Consider the following 20,768-nt stretch of genomic DNA (forward strand, 5'->3'; position numbering starts at 1 on the left):
TGTTTTGTTAATGTTCAACATTTAAACATTTAAACTCTGCTCATCATGACTCAACATGATGTTTGACACACAAACACACACAGTAACACACAGTAACACACACACACACACACAGACATGCTGACGCATGACGAACACACGTCAGTCAAGTCCATTATTGAATTCAAATGTATATTGCAAATGAAAGTGTCCCAGTAACATTGTGTGCTCTTATTTTGAAATGTGATCAGAGACAACATGACTATATTATTAAAATATAATGTTTGTATTTAATTTTTCAATTTCTCTGAACACGAGCCAACCTGCCTCTCTTTGACTTTCAGCCACAGCCACAATGATGATGTCACACAGGTAAAAATGGCTGACTTTTGCCCCCCCATAAATTCCAATGAAGGTGAAAATGGCTGTTTGACTTGATTCTGTCATAAAACAACACACAACACCAAATATTCACAAATCAAAAGAGGTGGTGGTTTGTTACGTTAGAAAACAAACATGATAATATTTAAGTTTGAATGTTTTTATATTAAATAAATCTCAAACAGGAACATGAAATTCTTCAACTGACCTGAAATAATCAAAACTACAGAATCTGGAGATATGAGAGTTCCCCTGCAGAGTGGAGATAAGAGGTTTAATGAGTGACAGGAGAGACAGGTGAACACAGTGACCTTTGACCTCTGCAGGGTCACACGGTCCATGAATGTCTCACCTGCAGCATGTAAATAAATCATCTACTGACTGACCACTGATCAGAGTCACCAGACCTGCTGCTAACACACACACACACACACACACACACACATGTATTTGTATATATTATTGCTTAGATGTGTTAAAGTGTTTCTTATGTATTAGTTTATGTTAATGTATTTTATATATTATTGTTTATATATAAGGTGGCGTGAAAAAGTGTTTTGTCACACTTTAATGTTTCAGATCATCAAACAAATTTAAATATTTGACTAGGCTGCTCCAAAGTCTTCATTTTGTTCTTCTTCAGCCATTCAGAGGTGGACTTGCTGGTGTGTTTTGGATCATTGTCCTGCTGCAGAACCCAAGTTCGCTTCAGCTTGAGGTCACGAACAGATGGCCGGACGTTCTCCTTCAGGAGTTTTTGGTAGACGGCAGAATTCATGGTTCCATTTATCACAGCAAGTCTTCCAGGTCCTGAAGCAGCAAAACAGTCCCAGACCACCACACTACCACCACCATATTTTACTGCTGGTATGATGTTCTTTTTCTGAAATGCGGTGTTACTTTTACCCCAGATGTAATGGGACACACGCCTTCCAAAAGTTCAACTTTTGTCTCGTCAGTCCACAGAGTATTTCCCCAAAAGTCTTGGGGATCATCAAGATGTTTTCTGGCAAAAATGAGACGAGCCTTAATGTTCTTTTTGCTCAGCAGTGGTTTTCGTCTTGGAGCTCTGCCATGCCGGCCATTTTTGCCCAGTTCCTTTATTATAGTGGAGTCCTGAACACTGACCTTAACTGAGGCGAGTGAGGCCTGCAGTTCTTTGGATGTTGTTGTGGGGTCTTTGGTGACCTCTTGGATGAGTCGTCGCTGCGCTCTTGGGGTAATTTTGGTCGGCCAGCCACTCCTGGGAAGGTTCGCCACTGTTCCATGTTTTCACCATTTGTGGATAATGGCTCTCACTGTGGTTCGCTGGAGTCCCAAAGCTTTAGAAATGGCTTTATAACCTTTTCCAGACTGATAGATCTCAATGACTTTCTTTCTCATTTGTTCCTGAATTTCTTTTGATCTCGGCATGATGTCTAGCTTTTGAAGATCTTTTGGTCTACTTCACTTTGTCAGGCAGGTCCTATTTAAGTGATTTCTTGATTGAGAACAGGTGTGGCAGTAATCAGGCCTGGGGGTGGCTAGAGAAACTTAACTCAGGTGTGATAAACCACAGTTAAGTTATGTTTTAACAGGTGGGGCAATCACTTTTTCACACAGGGCCATGTAGGTTTGGATTTAGTTTTCCCGTAATAATAACAACCTTCATTTAAAAACTGCATTTTGTGTTTACTTGTGTTATCTTTGACTAATATTTAAATTAGTTTGATGATCTGAAACATTTAAGTGTGACAAACATGCAAAAAAATAAGAAATCAGGAAGGCAAACACTTTTTCACACCACTGTATATACACTCCCTGACAAAAGTCTTGTCGCCTATCCAAGTTGTAGGAACAACAAATAATAACTTGACTTCTAGTTGATCATTTGGAATCAGAAGTGGCTTATATGAAAGGCAAAGGCCTCTAAATTATGCTTATTTTACCGAAATAAAATCTTATCATGCCTTGATTTTTAATTATTTTATTAGGAAAGAAAGGTCAGACTTTGCTTAGACAAAAGTCTTGTCATTTAAAAGAAATAATGTACAGTACAGAACATAAAGTCATGGTGCAGTGGAAAAATAATTAATATTGTGTATAACTCCCATGAGCTTGGAGGACTGCATCCATACGTCTCGGCAATGACTCAAATAACTTATTAATAAAGTCATTTGGAATGGCAAAGAAAGTGTTCTTGCTGGACTCCCAGAGTTCATCAAGATTCTTTGGTTTCATCTTCAATGCCTCCTCCTTCATCTTACCCCAGACATGCTCAATAATGTTCATGTCTGGTGACTGGGCTGGCCAATCCTGGAGCACCTTGACCTTGTTTGCTTTCAGTAACTTTGATGTGGAGGCTGAAGTATGAGAAGGAGCGCCATCCTGCTGAAGAATTTGCCCTCTCCTGTGGTTTGGGCAGCGAGAATGTCTTGATACCTCAGACTGTTGATGTTGCCATCCACTCTGCAGATCTCTCGCACACCCCCATACTGAATGTAACCCCAAACCATGATTTTTCCTCCACCGAACTTGACTGTTTTCTGTGTGAATCTTGGGTCCATGCGGGTTCCGATAGGTCTTCTGCAGTATTTGCGATGATTGGGATGCAGTTCAATAGATGATTCATTGGAAAAATCAACCTTCTGCCACTTTTCCACAGTCCATCCTTCCTGCATGCTGTGGGCCTTGGCAAATGCAACACGATTTTTTAGTTGTCTTCTGTTTAATGCTGGTTTCTTAGCACTAATTCGGCCATTGAGGCCGCTGTGTGACAGAATTCGACAAACTGTTCTTGTAGATACGGGGGTTTCTGGTGACCAGTTGTACTGTAGCTCTGCTGCAGTTGAAAAAGGGCTGGCCCTGGACTGTCGAACCAACAAACGGTCCTCTCGAACAGTAGTCTTACGGGGTCTGCCTGACCTGGGCCTGTCATGAACTTCACCAGTTTCTTCAAATCTTTTTCTTATCCTCTCCACTTGACGTTTAGATACATTAAAGATGTCTGCCACCTCAGCAGGAGACTTGGTCTTCAGGCTCTTGATGATCAGCACTTTGGTCTGTGGTTGAATCTTTGGCATGCTGTCAGAGGTCAGGATGCATTTCAAATGAAGGTTGGGTGTGCTGGGGTTCTTCTTCTACACACCTGGGAATGTGTTAATTACAGTATTTGTCACAGGTGATGCTCTAATCTGTGATTAGTTGAATCCTTTAAAGATGTGACAAGACTTTTGTCTAAGCAAAGTCTGACCTCTCTGTCCTAATTAAATAATTAAAAATCAAGGCATGATAAGATTTTATTTTGGTAAAATAAGCATAATCTAGAGGCCTTTGCCTTTCATATAAACCACTTCTGTTTTCAAATGATCAACTAGAAGTCAAGTTATTATCTGTTTTTCCTACAACGTGGATAGGCGACAAGACTTTTGTCAGGGAGTGTACATATATAGATGTATTTATTTTTTATGTGTTAATGTGTTTAAATTTTAGTGTGTTTTATACAGTTGAATGTGTTTTTATATATGTGTGTGTGGATGTGGGTTTATGTATATTACTAATTTGATTTATAAACACAATTGAATGTTTTACATACACAATGTGTTTATATTTGCGTGTCAATATGTTTCATATATTTGTGTTTAACATGAGTCTCTATGTTCAGTTTGTCCGCTGCATCCTTGTCGTGTCGTCTGGATCTGAAACCTGCTGAGATGTTTGTTGATTGAAACTCAGTCGGATGAATTCCAGGAGAGAAAAACTTCAGAGACTCAGCGAGAAGCAAGGACACGAAAACAAACTGAGAGGACAAGTTTTTAACAAGTCACAGAATTCTGCAGGAGGAGGTCTGGAAGGGTCTGGAGGAGGTTTAGGAGAGTTTGTGAAAGTTTTGAACAGTTCAAATTCAACACTTTCTGTTACTGCTTTCCAGTGAACTGTGTGAGGCTTTTATTGTGAAATAGTGACAGGATGTCTTGAGCTTATTTAACTGAAGCTGATATACAGATATAAAAACTATTTTATTTCTAAAGGGAAACAATTCACAACTCAGTCTAATATCTCAAATATTTAATGATTTTTAATTTTTATTCATAATTTAACTTATTTTTAAACACTAACTTGTGTTTTTCACTAATTTCTATTCTGTTTATATGATATATTTATTTTCTTTGTGTTTTTATTCTGTGTTTCTGCACAACCAGCTGACAAAGAGGTTGATTGATTATTTTTATTCTTAATTAATCTGCCAGTAATTGTCCTGGTTAATTGATTAATCATTTGATCTATAAAACATCAAAAAAGTGAAAAATGTTCATTATAATTTCTTGACTTATTAAAATGTCTTGTTTTGTCCAAAACCCTGAAACACTCTGTTTACTAATATTCACATTTAAGAAACTGAAACAGAGAATTTTTCGATCTTTTACTTTAATAATGACTTAAATGATTATTTGAGTATGAAAATTGTTTCAGATTCCTTTTCTGTTGATCAAATAATTGATTAATCAACTAGTCATTTCAGCTCTGCTTACTTTCAACCTCTCAGATGTTTGTTTGAAAAACATATTAAATCATATAAAATCAAATGAAAAACATGAGCAGGAAGAACTAAATCTGTTAACGTTAGTCAAAATATTGATTTATTGATTGATTCATTAATTTATTGATCTTGAAATCAGACTGAAGCTTTTCCTCTAAGAGAGAGAGAGAGAGAGAGAGAGAGATTACACTCAACCATTAACTGAAAAACAAACGACTGTTAAGCCAAGAAAAACAGAGAGAGAAGGTCAGTTATGTTACAAGTGTCTGTCGACCACTTAAACAGACCAAAAGACGACAGGAGACAGACAGACGAACAGAAAGACAGAGAGTTGATGCTGACTTCTTTTCTTCTTAACGTCACTTATTGTTCAGTCGTCTATTTCCTGCTGCTCCAAACTTCTCTCTCTCTCTCCACCCGTCTCTCCAACCCTCCAGTCGTCCGTCAGCCTGCAGACTGTAAGTACGTTTTCACTGATTTACAGAGAAAATCCTCTTTTCATTCTGTTTTCATTCAGATGCAGCTGCAGTAATCCTTTAAGAACTCTCACCAGACTCCATACAAATATTTCACCTTTTTACAGTTCACTGTAGAACCACTGCTGCAACACTCCTGTCGAGTTATGAAGAGTTATCATAAGGATACTACAAATATACTACAGTGTTTTATGGAGGACTGACACGCCAGAATGTGCAGTGAAATGACTGAGGTTTGGATAGTTTAGTAGAGGTTTGAGAGAGTTTTAGTGTTTCACCGTTTGACCTTTGACCTGAACATTCAAAGACATTTCTGGAGTTTTCAAAGTGAGTCCACATTTAAAAAAAGAAACATTCAAACTAATTTTATTCTATTTATTCATTTGTTTTGTTCTCAGGTTCATTTTGATGGAACTGAACCTCAAATCCTGAAAACACAAGACATCTGTTTTTATTATTATTAATATTGTCATTATTATTATTATTAATATTACGTGAACGCCTGTGTTGGACTGTAACACTGGAGGAGGAGCTAAAAACATGAACAATTACTTTTAGAAAACATTTTTAAATGTTTAAATTTGCAACCAAAAATATCAAAACGACTTCAAATTAAAGAAATCATATTCAGACTGAAGAGATGGGATTCGCTGATCTGCTGGAGGAGGTGAGTCACCGTTTACTGAAATACTACTGTAATCTGATTACTGTGAAGTCAGTTCAGATGAACTTACCTGTGCAGGTAGACGAGGTGTGATGCAGGTGTGTAACATTTGTTTCCTGTCCCCTGATTGCCGTGGTGAGGTGGGCGGGTTCGGTAGGTACCAGTGGCTCCATGTGACTCTGATCAGTTTACCTGGTTTGTTGATGGCGAGTCAGAACCTGCTGAACAACTTCGTCTCAGGAATCCCCGCCCACCACTGCAGCCTGCCGGCCAATTACAGCCTCTACAATCTATCACACTACCAGGTAACCTGTCTGACTACCAGATAACCTGTCTTGCTACCAGGTAACCTGTCTGACTACCAGATAACCTGTCTCACTACCAGGTAACCTGTCTGACTACCAGCTAACCTGTCTGACTATCAGGTAACCTGTCTCACTACCAGGCAACCTGTTTGACTACCAGACAACCTGTCTGACTACCAGGTAACCTGTGTGACTATCAGGTAACCTGTCTCACTATCAGGTAACCTGTCTGACACTACCAGGTAACCTGCCTGACTATCAGGTAACCTGTAGCACTACCAGATAATCTGTCTGACTACCAGGTAACTGTCTCACTACCAGGTAACCTGTCTGACACTACCAGGTAACTTGTCTGACTATACCAGACAACCTGTCCAACTACCAGGTAACTGTCTCACCACCAGGTAACTTGTCTGATTATCAGATAACCTGCCTGACTATACCGGCCAACCCGTCTGACAATCAGGTAACCTGTCTCACTACCAGGTAACCTGCCTGACTAACAGGTAACCTGTCTCACTACCAGGTTATCTGTCTGACTATACCAAGTAACCTGTCACACTACCAGATAACCTGTCTGACACTACCAGGTAGCAGGTATCTGTCTGATCAGTTTAACTAATAAATAAGCTCATTGCTGTGATGGGTTATTGGTTTGGTTGGATTAACATGATTAGTTGTTTCAGGTGGATGAGAAGCAGCTGCTGAAAGCTTTCATCCCTCTGGCCTCTTCAGGAAATAGACTAGACCGCTGCAGAAGGTAAAAGTTTTTTTAAATTTCCTCCGTGTTGCATTTTATTGATGAATACATTCCCTCTGACATCACTTCCTCTTTCACTTGTTGTTTTCTTCAGGTATGTGGAGCCTCAGTGGCAGCTGTTAGCCGCTAACAGCTCAGCTAATGTTAGCCAGTTACAGACAGAAGGATGTTTGGACGGATGGACATTCGACCGCACTGAGTTCCTCTCCACCACTGTCTCTGAGGTAACAAGAAGAAACTTGAGAGATTCTAATGGCTACAAAGAGATTATAGTGGTCCTTTAGGAGGTTGTAGTGGTCCTTTCGGAGGTTGTAGTGGTCCTTTAGGAGGTTGTAGTGGTCCTCTAGAAGGTTGTAGTGGTCCTTTAGGAGGTTGTAGTGGTCCTCTAGAAGGTTGTAGTGGTCCTTTAGGAGGTTATAGTGGTCCTTTAGGAGGTTGTAGTGGTCCTTTAGGATGTTGTAGTGGTCCTTTAGGAGGGAGTAGTGGTCCTTTAGGAGGTTGTAGTGGTCCTTTAGGAGGCAGTAGTGGTCCTCTAGAAGGTTGTAGTGGTCCTCTAAAAGGTTGTAGTGGTCCTTTAGGAGGTTGTAGTGGTCCTTTAGGAGGTTGTAGTGGTCCTCTAGAAGGTTGTAGTGGTCCTTTAGAAGGCAGTAGTGGTCCTTTAGGAGATTGTAGTGGTCCTTTAGGATGTTGTAGTGGTCCTTTAGGAGGCAGTAGTGGTCCTTTAGGAGGTTGTAGTGGTCCTTTAGGAGGTTGTAGTGATCCTCTAGAAGATTGTAGTGGTTCTTTAGAATGTTGTAGTGGTCCCTTAGGAGGTTGTAGTGGTCCTTTAGGAGGTTGTAGTGATCCTCTAGAAAATTGTAGTGGTCCTTTAGGAGGTTGTAGTGATCCCTTAGGAGGTTGTAGTGGTCCCTTAGGAGGTTGTAGTGGTCCTTTAGGAGGTTGTAGTGATCCTCTAGGAGGTTGTAGTGGTTCTTAGAATCCCTGTTTGTAGTGGTCCCTTAGGAGGTTGTAGTGGTCCCTTAGGAGGTTGTAGTGATCCTCTAGAAGATTGTAATGGTCCTTTAGGATGTTGTAGTGGTCCTTTAGGAGGTTGTAGTGATCCCTTAGGATGTTGTAGTGGTTCTTTAGGATGTTGTAGTGATCCCTTAGGATGTTGTAGTGGTCCTTTAGGAGGTTGTAGTGGTCCCTTAGGAGGTTGTAGTGATCCTCTAGAAGATTGTAGTGGTCCTTTAGGATGTTGTAGTGATCCCTTAGGAGGTTGTAGTGATCCCTTAGGAGGTTGTAGTGGTCCTTTAGGAGGTTGTAGTGATCCTCTAGAAGGTTGTAGTGGTTCTTTAGGAGGTTGTAGTGATCCTTTAGGAAGGTTGTAGTGGTCCTTTAGGAGGTTGTAGTGGTCCCTTAGGAGGTTGTAGTGATCCTCTAGACGATTGTAGTGGTCCTTTAGGAGGTTGTAGTGATCCCTTAGGAGGTTGTAGTGGTCCTTTAGGAGGTTGTAGTGGTCCCTTAGGAGGTTGTAGTGGTCCCTTAGGAGGTTGTAGTGATCCTCTAGAAGATTGTAGTGGTTCTTTAGGATGTTGTAGTGGTCCTTTAGGAGGTTGTAGTGGTCCCTTAGGAGGTCTTAGTGGTCCCTTAGGAGGTTGTAGTGGTCCCTTAGGAGGTTGTAGTGATCCTCTAAAAGATTGTAGTGGTCCTTTAGGAGGTTGTAGTGATCCTCTAGAAGATTGTAGTGGTTCTTTAGGATGTTGTAGTGGTCCTTCATATCCTTCATCACACTGTCTGTCTCCCTGTCTGTCTCTCTGAATCTGTGTCTCTCAGTGGGAGCTAGTGTGTTCTCTGCGTCCTCTGAAACAGATGATTCAAACCATCTATATGGGCGGAGTTTTAACAGGAGCCATCGTCTTCGGCGGCCTGTCAGACAGGTGAGACTCACCTGTTCAAACTGTAAACATACATACAATCATTAAAGCTGTGAAGTTTTGTACCAGCAGTGGCTCTATGGAGCAATGTTTTGTTTGTGTCCATGTTCATGTTCTTCTCTGTTTGTCATACCTGTGGGCCTGTCGTAGGTGTGCACTAAAATCATACCATTCAGAATCTTTCTCTATGTCCCTCTCTCTCTCAGGTTTGGGAGGCGGTCTGTTCTTATTTGGTCATACCTGCAGCTGGGCGTGCTTGGTTGTAGCTCCGCCCTCTCTCCTTCATACTCCGCCTACTGCGTTTTTAGGTTTCTGAGTGGGATGGCGGTGTCTGGAGTCATCCTGAACGGAGTCTCACTGAGTACCTGTCTACCTGTCTGTCTGTCTGTCTGTCTGTCATAAACTGCAGGTTCAGTCTTTAACGTCTCTGTTGTTTTATTTATTGTCTGTGGAATCAAACTGATGCTGTGTCCTCAGAGGCTGATCAACCTGTCTGTCCACCTGTCTGTCTGTTTACCTGTCTGTCTCCAGAGGTAGAGTGGATCCCAACAAAAGAGAGGACGTTAGTGGGCACGCTCACCTCTTTCTTCTTCACCTTTGGTCAGATGATCCTGGCGGGGCTCGCATATTGGCTGAGAGACTGGAGGAAGCTGCAGGTGGTTTCCTGTGCCCCCCTGTTCCTGTTCTTCACCTACAGTTGGTAAGTGTAGACTTTCAAAATAAATGTCTCTAATCAGTCTGCTCTCTGATTGGTCAGGTGGCTGATCTCTCTGTTCTCTGATTGGTCAGGTGGTTCTCTGAGTCGGCCCGTTGGTTGGTTCTGAACCGTCGGTCTGAGGAGGCGTTAAAGAGTCTTCACCGAGTCGCTCGAATCAATGGAAAATCAGAGATAATCGACAAGTTAACACTAGAGGTAAACTGTCTGTCTGTCTTGACTACCTGTCTGTCTGTCTGTCAAACATATAAAGATGTGTGATATCCAATCAGAAGCTGAGATCAGTACCATGTGATCTGCAGGTTCTGCACTCTCACATGAATAAGGAGATTGAGTCGAGTCGTTCGTCATTCACAGCATACGACCTGCTGAGGACCAGAGAGATGAGACGTATCTCCATCTGTCTGATGGCTGTCTGGTCAGAAAATTCACCTGCTTCACCTGTATTGTTCCTGTATTCATTTACCATTATTTATTTACATTTATTTTTATTTACATTTATTAATTAACTTATTTATTTATTTATTCAGCAACAGCAAATGAGGTTCAATCCAAACCACAACAGATCACAGAGAAGTCTTCGAAAATAGGTTTCATGTTCCACCTGACACAGAGGCACAATACATACATTATATCTACCTGTCCACCTGGCCCTGTCCACCTGTTTACCTGTCAATCTGGCCCTGTCCACCTGTCTACCTGTCCACCTGGCCCTGTCCATCTGTTTACCTGTCAATCTGGCCCTGTTCACCTGTTACCTGTCCACCTGGCCCTGTCCACCTGTCTATCTGTTCACCTGGCCCAATCCACCTGTCTACCTGGCCCTGTCCACCTGTTTACCTGTCCACCTGGCCCTGTCCACCTGTCTATCTGTTCACCTGGCCCAATCCACCTGTCTACCTGGCCCTGTCCACCTGTTTACCTGTCCACCTGGCCCTGTCCACCTGTCTATCTGTTCACCTGGCCCAATCCACCTGTCTACCTGGCCCTGTCCACCTGTCTACCTGTCAATCTGACCCTGTCCACCTGGCCCTGTCCACCTGTCTATCAGCAGTCTGTCTTTCTCTGCAGGTTCTCCACCAGTTTTGCGTACTACGGTTTGGCAATGGATCTGCAGAAGTTCGGGGTGAGTCACCTGATTAGCATCAATGCTACATGTGAGCTAACAGCTGCTGACAACTTCCTTTACACCTCACTCACCTGATACCTGAGGTTCAGATCATGTGGGATCAAAGGTAGTGATGGCAAAGGTTACCATGGTTACAACTTTTAAGTGTTTGTAATGTTAAGTGAAATTATCAGCCCAGTAGTCACCTGTGAAACTGTCTACCAGTTTGCTTGTCTGCCTGTCTCATGTTGAGGATTTATTCCAGTCGGTTTAAACCCTTCCTCTCCTCCTATTGGATGTTTCACACTGAGCTCCACTCATATTGGCTGTTGGTTGTTCCAGGTGGATATCTACCTGATGCAGATCATCTTTGGAGCCGTTGATTTTCCCGCCAAACTGTTGGCTCTGGGTATGCTCAGTTACCTGGGGAGGAGGGTGTCTCAGGCGACCTGTCTCTTCCTGTCGGCCGTCATCATCTTCGCCAACATCTTTGTCCCCACAGGTAACAAACACTAACATACTCTGATAGACAATAATACACACATACAGGTAACAAATACACACACTAAAATCCCCCCCGTCCCCCCCAGACATGCAGACCATCAGGACCACGTTGGCATGTGTCGGTAAAGGTTTCACCTCGGCCTCCTTCACCACCGTCTATCTGTACACCGGAGAGCTCTACCCCACCGTCATCAGGTAAGGCTGCTGGTTCCAGTCCCATCAGTTACCTGATTGTTTCAACGCTCGTCCGTCTTCATGGAAGATGTCCAGTATAATTCTTACAACTGAAACATCTGGAGCTCTTCGGTTAAATGATTTTAGGCCAAAAGCACTGAAGTCTATTCTTTGTAACTATAAAAGAGAAAAGTTTAAAGTAAACATTTAACATCTGCTGCTGTTGATCGTCTTGACCCCCTCCAACTAACTTTAGCTAACACATACATGTTCAACAGTCTGCACAGTGTGCTACAATCTTATTTATTGACTTTATTTCAGCTTTTCATTCTATGAAAAATGTGTGTGTGTATATATATATATATACAGTATATATAATATTTGGTCTAGTTTTGTTGATTAGAGCTTTTCTGTCCAATAGACCACAAACGTGAGATGATGAATTTGAAACCTGTAGTTTAACTTATATTTAACGTATACTGATGACTTGCCACAGTGAAAGTGGATCTGAAATAAATGAAGGTAAAACCAAATAACTTATTTTATCCAGCAACACAAAGACTGATATCTTCATCTCTACTGTCTGATACTTTCCTGATGGGATATTTTCAGGTGGAGAAATTTAAGAGTGTCGTAGAAACACTCTTAACTTTTAAGACATTTGTTATTGCAATTATCAAAACCAGTAATTACAAAGTGCTTTACATGAACAAAATGAAAAAAGCAACATAAAAAAGAAAATCATAAAACATACATGTTACATATTAATTTCACACTTAAACCAACGTGCAGACACATTTAGCCAAACTTAAATAAGGCTATAAAAAAGGCTTATAATAAAAATCAATTTTCAGAAGCAACATAAAATAAAGGTTGCAAGCAGCGATGAATGGGCCCACGCACCTGACTGCACATCGGGGTGCGACACAGCCTTGGTGTCGCTGCCGGAAGTGGCACGACACAGCTCTGAATTTGCACGTGTTCTGGATGCTGCACAAAGGAGTTAAATGTCACAGGAAGTATATCAAGTGTACACCACACCCTGAAATTTTCTGGTCAATCAAATAATGGTTGCCACGCAAGGCTGGGACTCTTATCAAACATATGAAATTTGGGGCAGATTGGACCATGTACACTCAAGTTACAACATCTTCTTATTTCATGGCAAATAATGTGTTTCCACAGCAACGGCGTTTTATGTAAACTCACAATCTTCACAATAAAAAATCATCAAAGTCTCATGACTTTGCTGAACAAATTTGAAGTGGGTCTGGTTAATCTGCAAGGAGTAGTATGTAAAACTAGGGATTGTAACTTCATGTTGCCAGAAGGTGGCGCTATGACTGGGACTGAATTTTGGCATGTATATGTCTTCAAGGTGCGACTCTTATCAAACGGGAAGTTTGGAGCAGATTTGACAACAAGTTCCTGTTTAATGGTGAAACATCGTAATTCGATGCCATGCCACGCCAAGCCATGCCACGGACACGCCCTTCAACAAAAACTCACAGTTAGAACAACTTTTCATCATGAAGGTCTTTAGATTGCATTGCGAAAATTTGAAGTCGATCCGGTTAATTCTCTAGGAGGAGTTTGTTAAAGTAAGCATGGGCATGGAAATGGCGAAAAATGGCCAAAAAGTGCACATTCAATACAAAATGGCTGACTTCCTGTTGGGTTTAGGGTATGGCTCCAAGAGACCTTTTTGTTCATCTTGGCATCTTAGAACTGGCTATAGAGCCATTTTGCCCCGCCCATTTCCGAAACCCCTGTCAGTGTTCGGCCCTAATAATAATAATTAAAGCTGCCAGCAGCGATAAGCGGGCCCTCGCACCTCCCGCACGTCGGGGGGTGCTGCATCCGCGGCACTGGCACAGAAGTGGGAAAGTGACCTTTAATCCTTATTGGCATGTAGATGTCCTCAGGCCGGGACTCTTATCAAACATGTGAAATTTGGGGCAACTTCCTATTTTATTGTGAATAATCTTAAGACTTTGCTGACCCATATGAGGTGGATCTCATAATTTGTACATCTAGCTCAAATTTAAAGGTGGTAGCTTTGACTTTAAAAACTGTTAGGGGGCGCTATTGAACCATTTTGCTATACCCTATCCCGAGACTGGTATCAGGTATCTATTTTCGCCAAGTATGCAATGAAAGACGGCAAATAACAATAATAATACTAATGATTTCAATAGGTCCTCGTCACCGATTCTCTGTGCTCGGGCCCTAATAATAATAATTATTATAATAATAATAAACACAAGGAATACAACAGGGACTTCGCAGTGGTCGCTGCTCGGACCCTAACAAGTTATTTAAAAGCTATTAGACTAAAAATATGTTTTCAGAATCGACTTAAAAGAAGATGCTGATTTTACAATCTGAGTTCGTCGGGCAGCTTGTTTAGAGTTCAGGTGATTTAACAGTAAAAGTTTTGTGTTCTTTAATTTTACATCTTGACATGTGAACAGCTAACAGGTTCCATGAAGTACTTTAAAGGTATCTATAAATTACTTTGGTACAGGTGATCCGGGATTCAATGCCCAGTCAGGGGAGGGCAGTATCCAGGTGGACCATTAGGCAAGGTTCTTAATGCTACTTGCCAACATCAGGCATGAGTGAAACTGCAAAAATAAGAGTCATACCGGCTTGGACGTCACCCGGGTCAACAAAGTCTGTATCAGGTGCTGGGGAACCATGGCGACCTGATGAGAAATGGGCTACTGGAACAAGACATTCATGGACTAGAGCAGAAAATATGGAACTGTTGCAATGCTACTACACAAGCAACCCCACATGGCTCAATACATGGACAGGTCCCAGAAGGGAATTAGTAGTAATACCAGGAGAGCCATGCACCAGCTACTGGTCGATAGAGCTGTCATTTGAGACTGCTTAACCAGGCAGACCAACCTGTGCACAGCCTGGATTGACTACAAGAAAGCCTACGACTTAATGCCACATACATGGATACTGGAATGCTTGGAAATGTACAAGATCAACAGGACACTAAGAGCCTTCATCAAGAACTCAATGGGGCTGTGGAAAACAAGTCTAGAAGCCAATTCAAAGCCAACTGCACAAGTCATCTTCAAGTGCAGCATATACCAAGGTGATGCATTATCCCCACTGTTGTTCTGCACAGGCCTGAACCCCCTCAGCCAGATCATCACAAAGAGTGGCTACAGATACCGGTTCTGAAGTGGAGCAACCATCAGTCACCTGATCAATAGAGGCTGGGGTCTACCACACCAGACGGGACCCCAGGTGCAGACTGTGCAAAGAGGCCCCTGAGACGGTTCAGCACATAACAGCAGGGTGTAAGAAGCAGGCAGGAGCAGCGTACATGGACCGCCATAACCAAGTGGCTGGCATAGTGTACAGGAACATCTGCCATGAGCGTGGGCTGGAGGTCCCAAGGTCAAAATGGAAGACACCTCCTAAGGTAGCTGAGAATGACCGAGCTAAGATCCTGTGGGACTTCCAGATCCAGACTGACAAACTGGTGATGGCTAACCAACCAGACATCGTGTTGATCGACAAACAGCAGAAGAAGGCAGTGGTGATCGAGAAGCTCGAAAAAGGGCTGAAAGAGGAGCTAAAGAAGATGTGGAGAGTAAAAGCAACAGTGGTGCCAGAGGTAATCGGAGCACTGGTGGCTGTGACCCCCAAACTGGTAGAGTGGCTCCAGCAGATTCCAGCTAAGATACTGAGCAGAACCCTCAAACTCCCAGGATGACACATTTTATATATATATATATATATATATATATATATAGTAGTCTGGCTGCTGCATTGTGTAGTCTGTGGATTGTTTTCTGATTGATGCCTGTTAAGAGAACATTACAGTAATCTAAACATGAGGAAATTAAAATATGTATGATGGATTCAGTGTCTCTAAAGCTCAGAAATGGACAGATTTTAACAATATTCCTGATGATAAAAAACAAAATTTGATGACATGGCTAACATCCATTTCAAAATTATGGTTGGAATCAAATAGGAAACCTCAGTTTTTGACATAAGCCTTAAAGTGGTGAGGATTTTAATTCTGTATGCAGATTGACAGGACCATTGACAAGGATTTCAGTTTGATCTGAGTTTAATTGAAGAAAGTTAGCAGACAGACTAGTGGGGTTTTCAGGCTTTATTGTGATGTATAGCTGTGTATCATCAACATTAAGGTGGAAGGAAATGATATCACCAAGTGGGAGAATATGTAATGAAAATAGAATTGGTCCCAAAATGGAGCCCTGGGGCTCCAAAGTGTAACAAGGAGGGGAAACATGGTCACCAATAGAGACAAAACATTTGTGGTTTGACAAGTAGAAGATAAACCACTTCAAGGCCGTCCCAGATACACGCACCCATGGCTGGAGTCTATTAATAAGAATATTATTAGTAATATGAGCGGTGAGCATCATCAGAGATCATTTGTTGCCCTAATAAGTCTCAGTCCTGTGGTATCGTCTGAAACCAGACTGACTTTTCATCATAAATGTGGTTATCTTTTGGTCTATAGTTGCTTATTTAATAATTTAATTTAATAATAATTTAATTTAATAATAATTTTGTTCATTTGATGGATGATCAGGGCTTTTTTTTACCTTTAGGACAAGATGGAAATAGAATTTAAACCATTAATTCACTGTGTCTCTACAGTACAACATGGTATTAAATTAGATAATCTATTGATCTGTGAGTGTGTTGATCACATGATGTGTGTGTGTTGTGTTTTCAGGCAGACAGGAATGGGCTTCGTCTCCACCATGGCAAGAGTCGGCAGCATGGCGGCCCCCGCTGTCCTCATCCTGGACGAGGTGACATCACTGATTCAATTCAGTGTTATGTAGTGCCAATTCATAACAGAAGTTATCTCATTGCACTTTTCCTATAGAGCAGGTCTAGACCGAACTCTTTATAATATTATTTACAAAGACCCAACAAATCCCACCATGAGCAAGCACTTGGCAACAGTGGCTAGGAAAAACTTCCTTTTAAAAGGCCTAACCTTGAACAGAACCAGACTTGATACAGTAGCACAATGCAAATTCCACATAGAGCTAATATTAGAGAAATATGATCTCTTTTCCTAGTTCTTGTCAGTACACGTGCCGCAGCATTCTGGATCAACTGAAGAATCTTAAGGGACTTATTCGGGCAGCCTGATAATAAGGAATTGCAATAATCCAGCCTAGAAGTAACAAATGCATGGACTAGTTTTTCTGCATCATTTTGATCCAGGATGCGCCTGATATTTGCAATGTTATGTAGGTGGAAAAAAGGCAGTTCTTGAAGTTTGTTTTATGTGGGAGTTAAAGGATAAATCCTGATCAAAGATAACTCAGAGGTTCCTTACGGTGCTGCTGGAGGCCAGGGCAATGCCATCTAGAGTAACTATATCTTTAGATAACGTGTCTGGGAGGTGTTTGGGACCAAGTACAATAACTTCAGTTTTGTCAGAGTTTAACATCAGAAAATTGCAGGTCATCCAGGTTTTTATGTCCTTAAGGCATGCTTGAAGTTTAGCTAACTGGTTAGTTTTATCTGGCTTGATCGATAGATATAATTGGGTATCATCTGCATAACAATGAACGTTTATGGAGTGTTTCCTAATAATATTGCCTAGAGGAAGCATATATAAGGTGAATAGAATCGGTCCAAGCACAGGGTACTGAGGGCTATAGGAATACATGGCTCAATAGATCTGTGACTCTCTGTCAGTCTGGCTACTGTGCTGAAAAGAAACCTGGCATTGTTTTTATTTTTCCTCGTTAGCAAAACAAAATATGAATTTAATTAATTATTGTTATTGTTGTATTCTTTATTTTTCTTATTCTTCTTCCGTACATTTTTTGCATCGCTACTACTTCTGCATACTTTCAGCTACAGAAACCATTCAACTATCAAAATGTTCAGCTCTTTAACGACATAGATGCTTGTATACCACTTTTTTCTACCTTTTCTACTTTTTAAAATATTAAGCTTTTTCAGCAATTTTTCAATGTAGGTTAATGGAGCAATTTTCAAATCCTCTTCAAACGTACTCCATTTTGAAATGCTACTAGTTATGCATTACTACAGACTCCATTTAAACTTTAAACTGGCCACAAGACTTTCAACTATTAAACATGTATTCAATTTTTAGGTATGGTTAAGCAGTGCAATGCAATGCATTTGAGCTTGAAAATTTTTCAGGCATTTCATTTCAGACTTCTGAATTTTCTGCAGTGTTTTGCAAAATCATTTCTGCTTTCCCACGCATTTTCAGCAGGAAGTTCAATTTTTCTAGTTAATATTAGTCTTTATATCTATTTTATTCATATAATCCATGTCATCAATTTAAATGCAATGATGTAGTTACAGAATAGTAGTTCAGCGAGTAAAAGATCAACCTATCAATGAATAAATACATAAATACAAATCAATTGATCTTTATTTAGCTTGGGAATTATTATTTAACTAAGTTTGTATACCCTAAATTTAAGCTCCAATACTTCCTCATATATATAGAAAATATTTAAAAACATATAAAGGGGCAATACAAAACAATGAAAAGTGAGTAAAACATTCATATGAATGTTGGTTACATGATCCATCAATAATATTGGGATCAATTTCAATCTGTCTAGGTCTTTTATAATTCATTTTAAACACAGACGAATGTCTGTTCCACAGACTTTGGAAGATTTCTCCATAAATATGTAATTCTGTCTTGATCTTGACACTCATATTTTTGTTTAATCACAGAAGGAACGAGATAGTGAAACATAATTAAATTACAGCCAGAGACATAGCTGCGTTATAATATCTATAAGAGCTGATACAGACTTTAGTAAAAACAACCTAAAGAAGAGCATCCTATGGTAAACGTTACTGAGGTCCAGACCTGGAAGATCTCAATGGGAGCTACAGTGGTGGATATATAACATCACAAAATCGTATTCTCCATCGATCATCAAACCTTCAGCTGCTGTTTGTTCCTGAAAGTGAATCAGGAAGAAAACAGTTCTGACTTTAATGAAGCTGCAGAAGATTTCATGACATCTGGAGTTTTGTTTTATTTAGTTTTAGATGTTACTGACAAGAACTTCTACTTGTCTGCCTGTCTGTCTCACATCAGGAGCAGCTCTTTAACTTTCTATCTGAACAAACTCAGCTAATTGTATCTCTGCAGTTGTACAGACAACAACCACAACAATCCTGTTAGCTAATGCTAACAGTACTGATGGACTACATTTCCCAGGTACTCCCTGCTCTGCCCAGTGTGGTGTATGGGGGGGCGGCAGTGTTGGCTGGTTGCTTCGCCTGCTTCCTGCCGGAGACGCTGAACATGCCACTGCCCGACACCATCGAGGACGTTGAGGAAAAATGGTGAGCTAATAGTTAACTACATTGGCAATGTTAGCTTCATTAGCAGCATTAACGTCATTAGCATTCCCCACTGAAAAATTGTAAGTGAACAACTAGCAGCTTTAGATTTAACATTATTGCTTTCATTAGCATTCCCCACTGAAATATCACTATTTAGCTATGCTAATGCTAACAAGCTGCTGAGCTAGTTATACTGCTGGTCTTGGTTATCACCAACCTGATCAATAACTAATAAATAAATATCAATAACTGAAAATTGTCTGTGTGAAGGTCTGAAGCAAGCCCCGCCCCCCAACAGCAAGAAGGTGTGTCCTTGAAAGAAGGCGGGACATTTGACTGTGGGGGTGTGGTCTCAACTGAAGGTGTGTCTTTAAAAGAGCTGAAGGAAGCAGAAGGGACAGGACTTAACGCCCTCTGACCAATCAGACGGCGCCAGTCAGAGCCACTGACAGCTGGACTGAACCTCGACCCATCAGACTGCTGGAGTCAAAAACGACAAAAAAAATTTACCAATGAGAATCAAAGAAAGATTCAGTCTAAAGGTTTTTGTGTTTCTGTGAAAATTAATTTTACTCAGAATCATGACACATTTACAACATTTAAATATATTTAAAATTAGTTCAAATCAATAAACTCAGATGTTTGATTATAGAATTATTGATTAGATGTAAATGAAGCTACAGCAGTCAGAACAGGAAGTGAAAACACAGCAGTGATGTGTTATAATGTCTGAAACATTTTGCAGTTCTGTCATTAATGATGATAAATCAATACACTCTAACACACTAATAAAACTGTGATTAATATCAGATTATTGTTGTTTTTGATTCAGAGTGTAAGAACCACTTTTCAGTCACAGAGAACTGAACTGAGGCCAATTAATAAAAATAAATATGAATTAGATCAGAAGCCATAACTAAAGCAGGTACACCAGAAGGCGATATGAGGGGGGACGCCATCTCCCTTGTTAGCAAAATGACCAAAAGCCCGTCCGCCTTGTTAACCTGCTCAAAAGCTGCTCTGCGCTTTGTCTCGTAGCGGCGCTTCACATTGCTGATTTTAATAATCGGCAGGATCTCGGACCATATGGGACACACTGGTTATGAACTGCCTGTGGGAAGACTGAACATGTTAGAGTCCATTCTGAATTAAAAGCTCTGTTTCCGCTGTCTACTTTTCTCTCTTAGAGCTCGCCATGTGAAATTATTTCTCTGACTCGTCTCTGCTGTAGTTCATCACGTGAGATGATTTACAACGCATGCAATTTGCCTGAGTTTCCTGGGCCGCTAAACCAGTGCTGTAAAGGCTAGGAAAGCTGCTCCATCAAAATTTAATAATTCTCAATAATTTACCGATATTCTCTACAGCAGACGGGGGAAAGAGAAAGTGCGGCAGCAGCATGGCAGGGGCCGGGTCAGAAATGAACAGAGCTTGGACCACAAGTGCCCTTGAATGCTCATAAACTTTCTGTTTTGCTGTTTCTCACTTTTTATTGTTTCAAATAAAAAACATTTTGAGTGTTTATTTGACAATATAGTGTAATAATTATACATTATGTCAGAGTTCAGTAAATGCTCCTAAAAATCAATTCAAAGGGCAAAAAACAGGCTACCTTCAGAAGAAAAGGCACAAGGCCACAGACTGTTTGCCCTCCTCCCCTCTGGGAGGAGCTACTGGACCAGCAGGCTGCTTCCCCTCAACTGTCACCTTGTGAACTCATTTCACACTCTTCATCAAGGTAATTTATTTATCATTTTACAACACCAGGTTGTACAACGAAATAAAAGTAAAAAATAACATGAAAAATGTTTGAAGCATCTGCATGCGCAGCCATTGCCATAACTGTTCCCAGTGTTCCTACTGTTCTTACGGTATATCTTAGTTACATGT

The 20,768-nt window shown here is 40.8% G+C and overlaps 1 protein-coding gene across 4 annotated transcripts; it reads left to right on the forward strand.

Annotated features, from left to right (window-relative positions):
* The first annotated feature begins 5,135 nt into the window (after window positions 1–5,135).
* On the forward strand, window positions 5,136–19,687 carry oatx (organic anion transporter X). 4 transcript variants are annotated; one of them, XM_044222552.1, is made up of 17 exons: window positions 5,136–5,341; window positions 5,463–5,588; window positions 5,754–6,022; window positions 6,160–6,324; window positions 7,011–7,084; window positions 7,179–7,308; window positions 8,900–9,003; window positions 9,207–9,361; window positions 9,532–9,700; window positions 9,790–9,913; window positions 10,018–10,133; window positions 10,787–10,841; window positions 11,166–11,325; window positions 11,414–11,522; window positions 16,246–16,324; window positions 18,751–18,878; window positions 19,149–19,687. In XM_044222552.1, the coding sequence occupies exons 3-17, from the start codon at window positions 5,996–5,998 to the stop codon at window positions 19,294–19,296; spliced, it is 1,743 nt and encodes a 580-aa protein (XP_044078487.1). In that variant the 5' UTR covers window positions 5,136–5,341; window positions 5,463–5,588; window positions 5,754–5,995; the 3' UTR covers window positions 19,297–19,687. The 4 variants fall into 4 exon arrangements, with proteins under 4 accessions (XP_044078487.1, XP_044078485.1, XP_044078486.1 ...); XM_044222550.1 differs by having other exon boundaries at window positions 5,136–5,337; XM_044222551.1 differs by lacking the exon at window positions 5,463–5,588.
* The last annotated feature ends 1,081 nt before the right edge of the window (window positions 19,688–20,768 follow it).

Source organism: Siniperca chuatsi, linkage group LG14, assembly GCF_020085105.1.
Source record: "Siniperca chuatsi isolate FFG_IHB_CAS linkage group LG14, ASM2008510v1, whole genome shotgun sequence".
In the NCBI taxonomy this organism is placed as follows: Eukaryota; Metazoa; Chordata; class Actinopteri; order Centrarchiformes; family Sinipercidae; genus Siniperca; species Siniperca chuatsi.

Coding starts and splice junctions, on each gene's coding strand:
- oatx (XM_044222552.1), top strand. CDS start 5,996: ATGGGATTCGCTGATCTGCTGGAGGAG. Junction 6,023..6,159: donor TCGCTGATCTGCTGGAGGAG/GTGAGTCACCGT, acceptor TGCCGTGGTGAG/GTGGGCGGGTTCGGTAGGTA. Junction 11,326..11,413: donor CAACATCTTTGTCCCCACAG/GTAACAAACACT, acceptor CGTCCCCCCCAG/ACATGCAGACCATCAGGACC.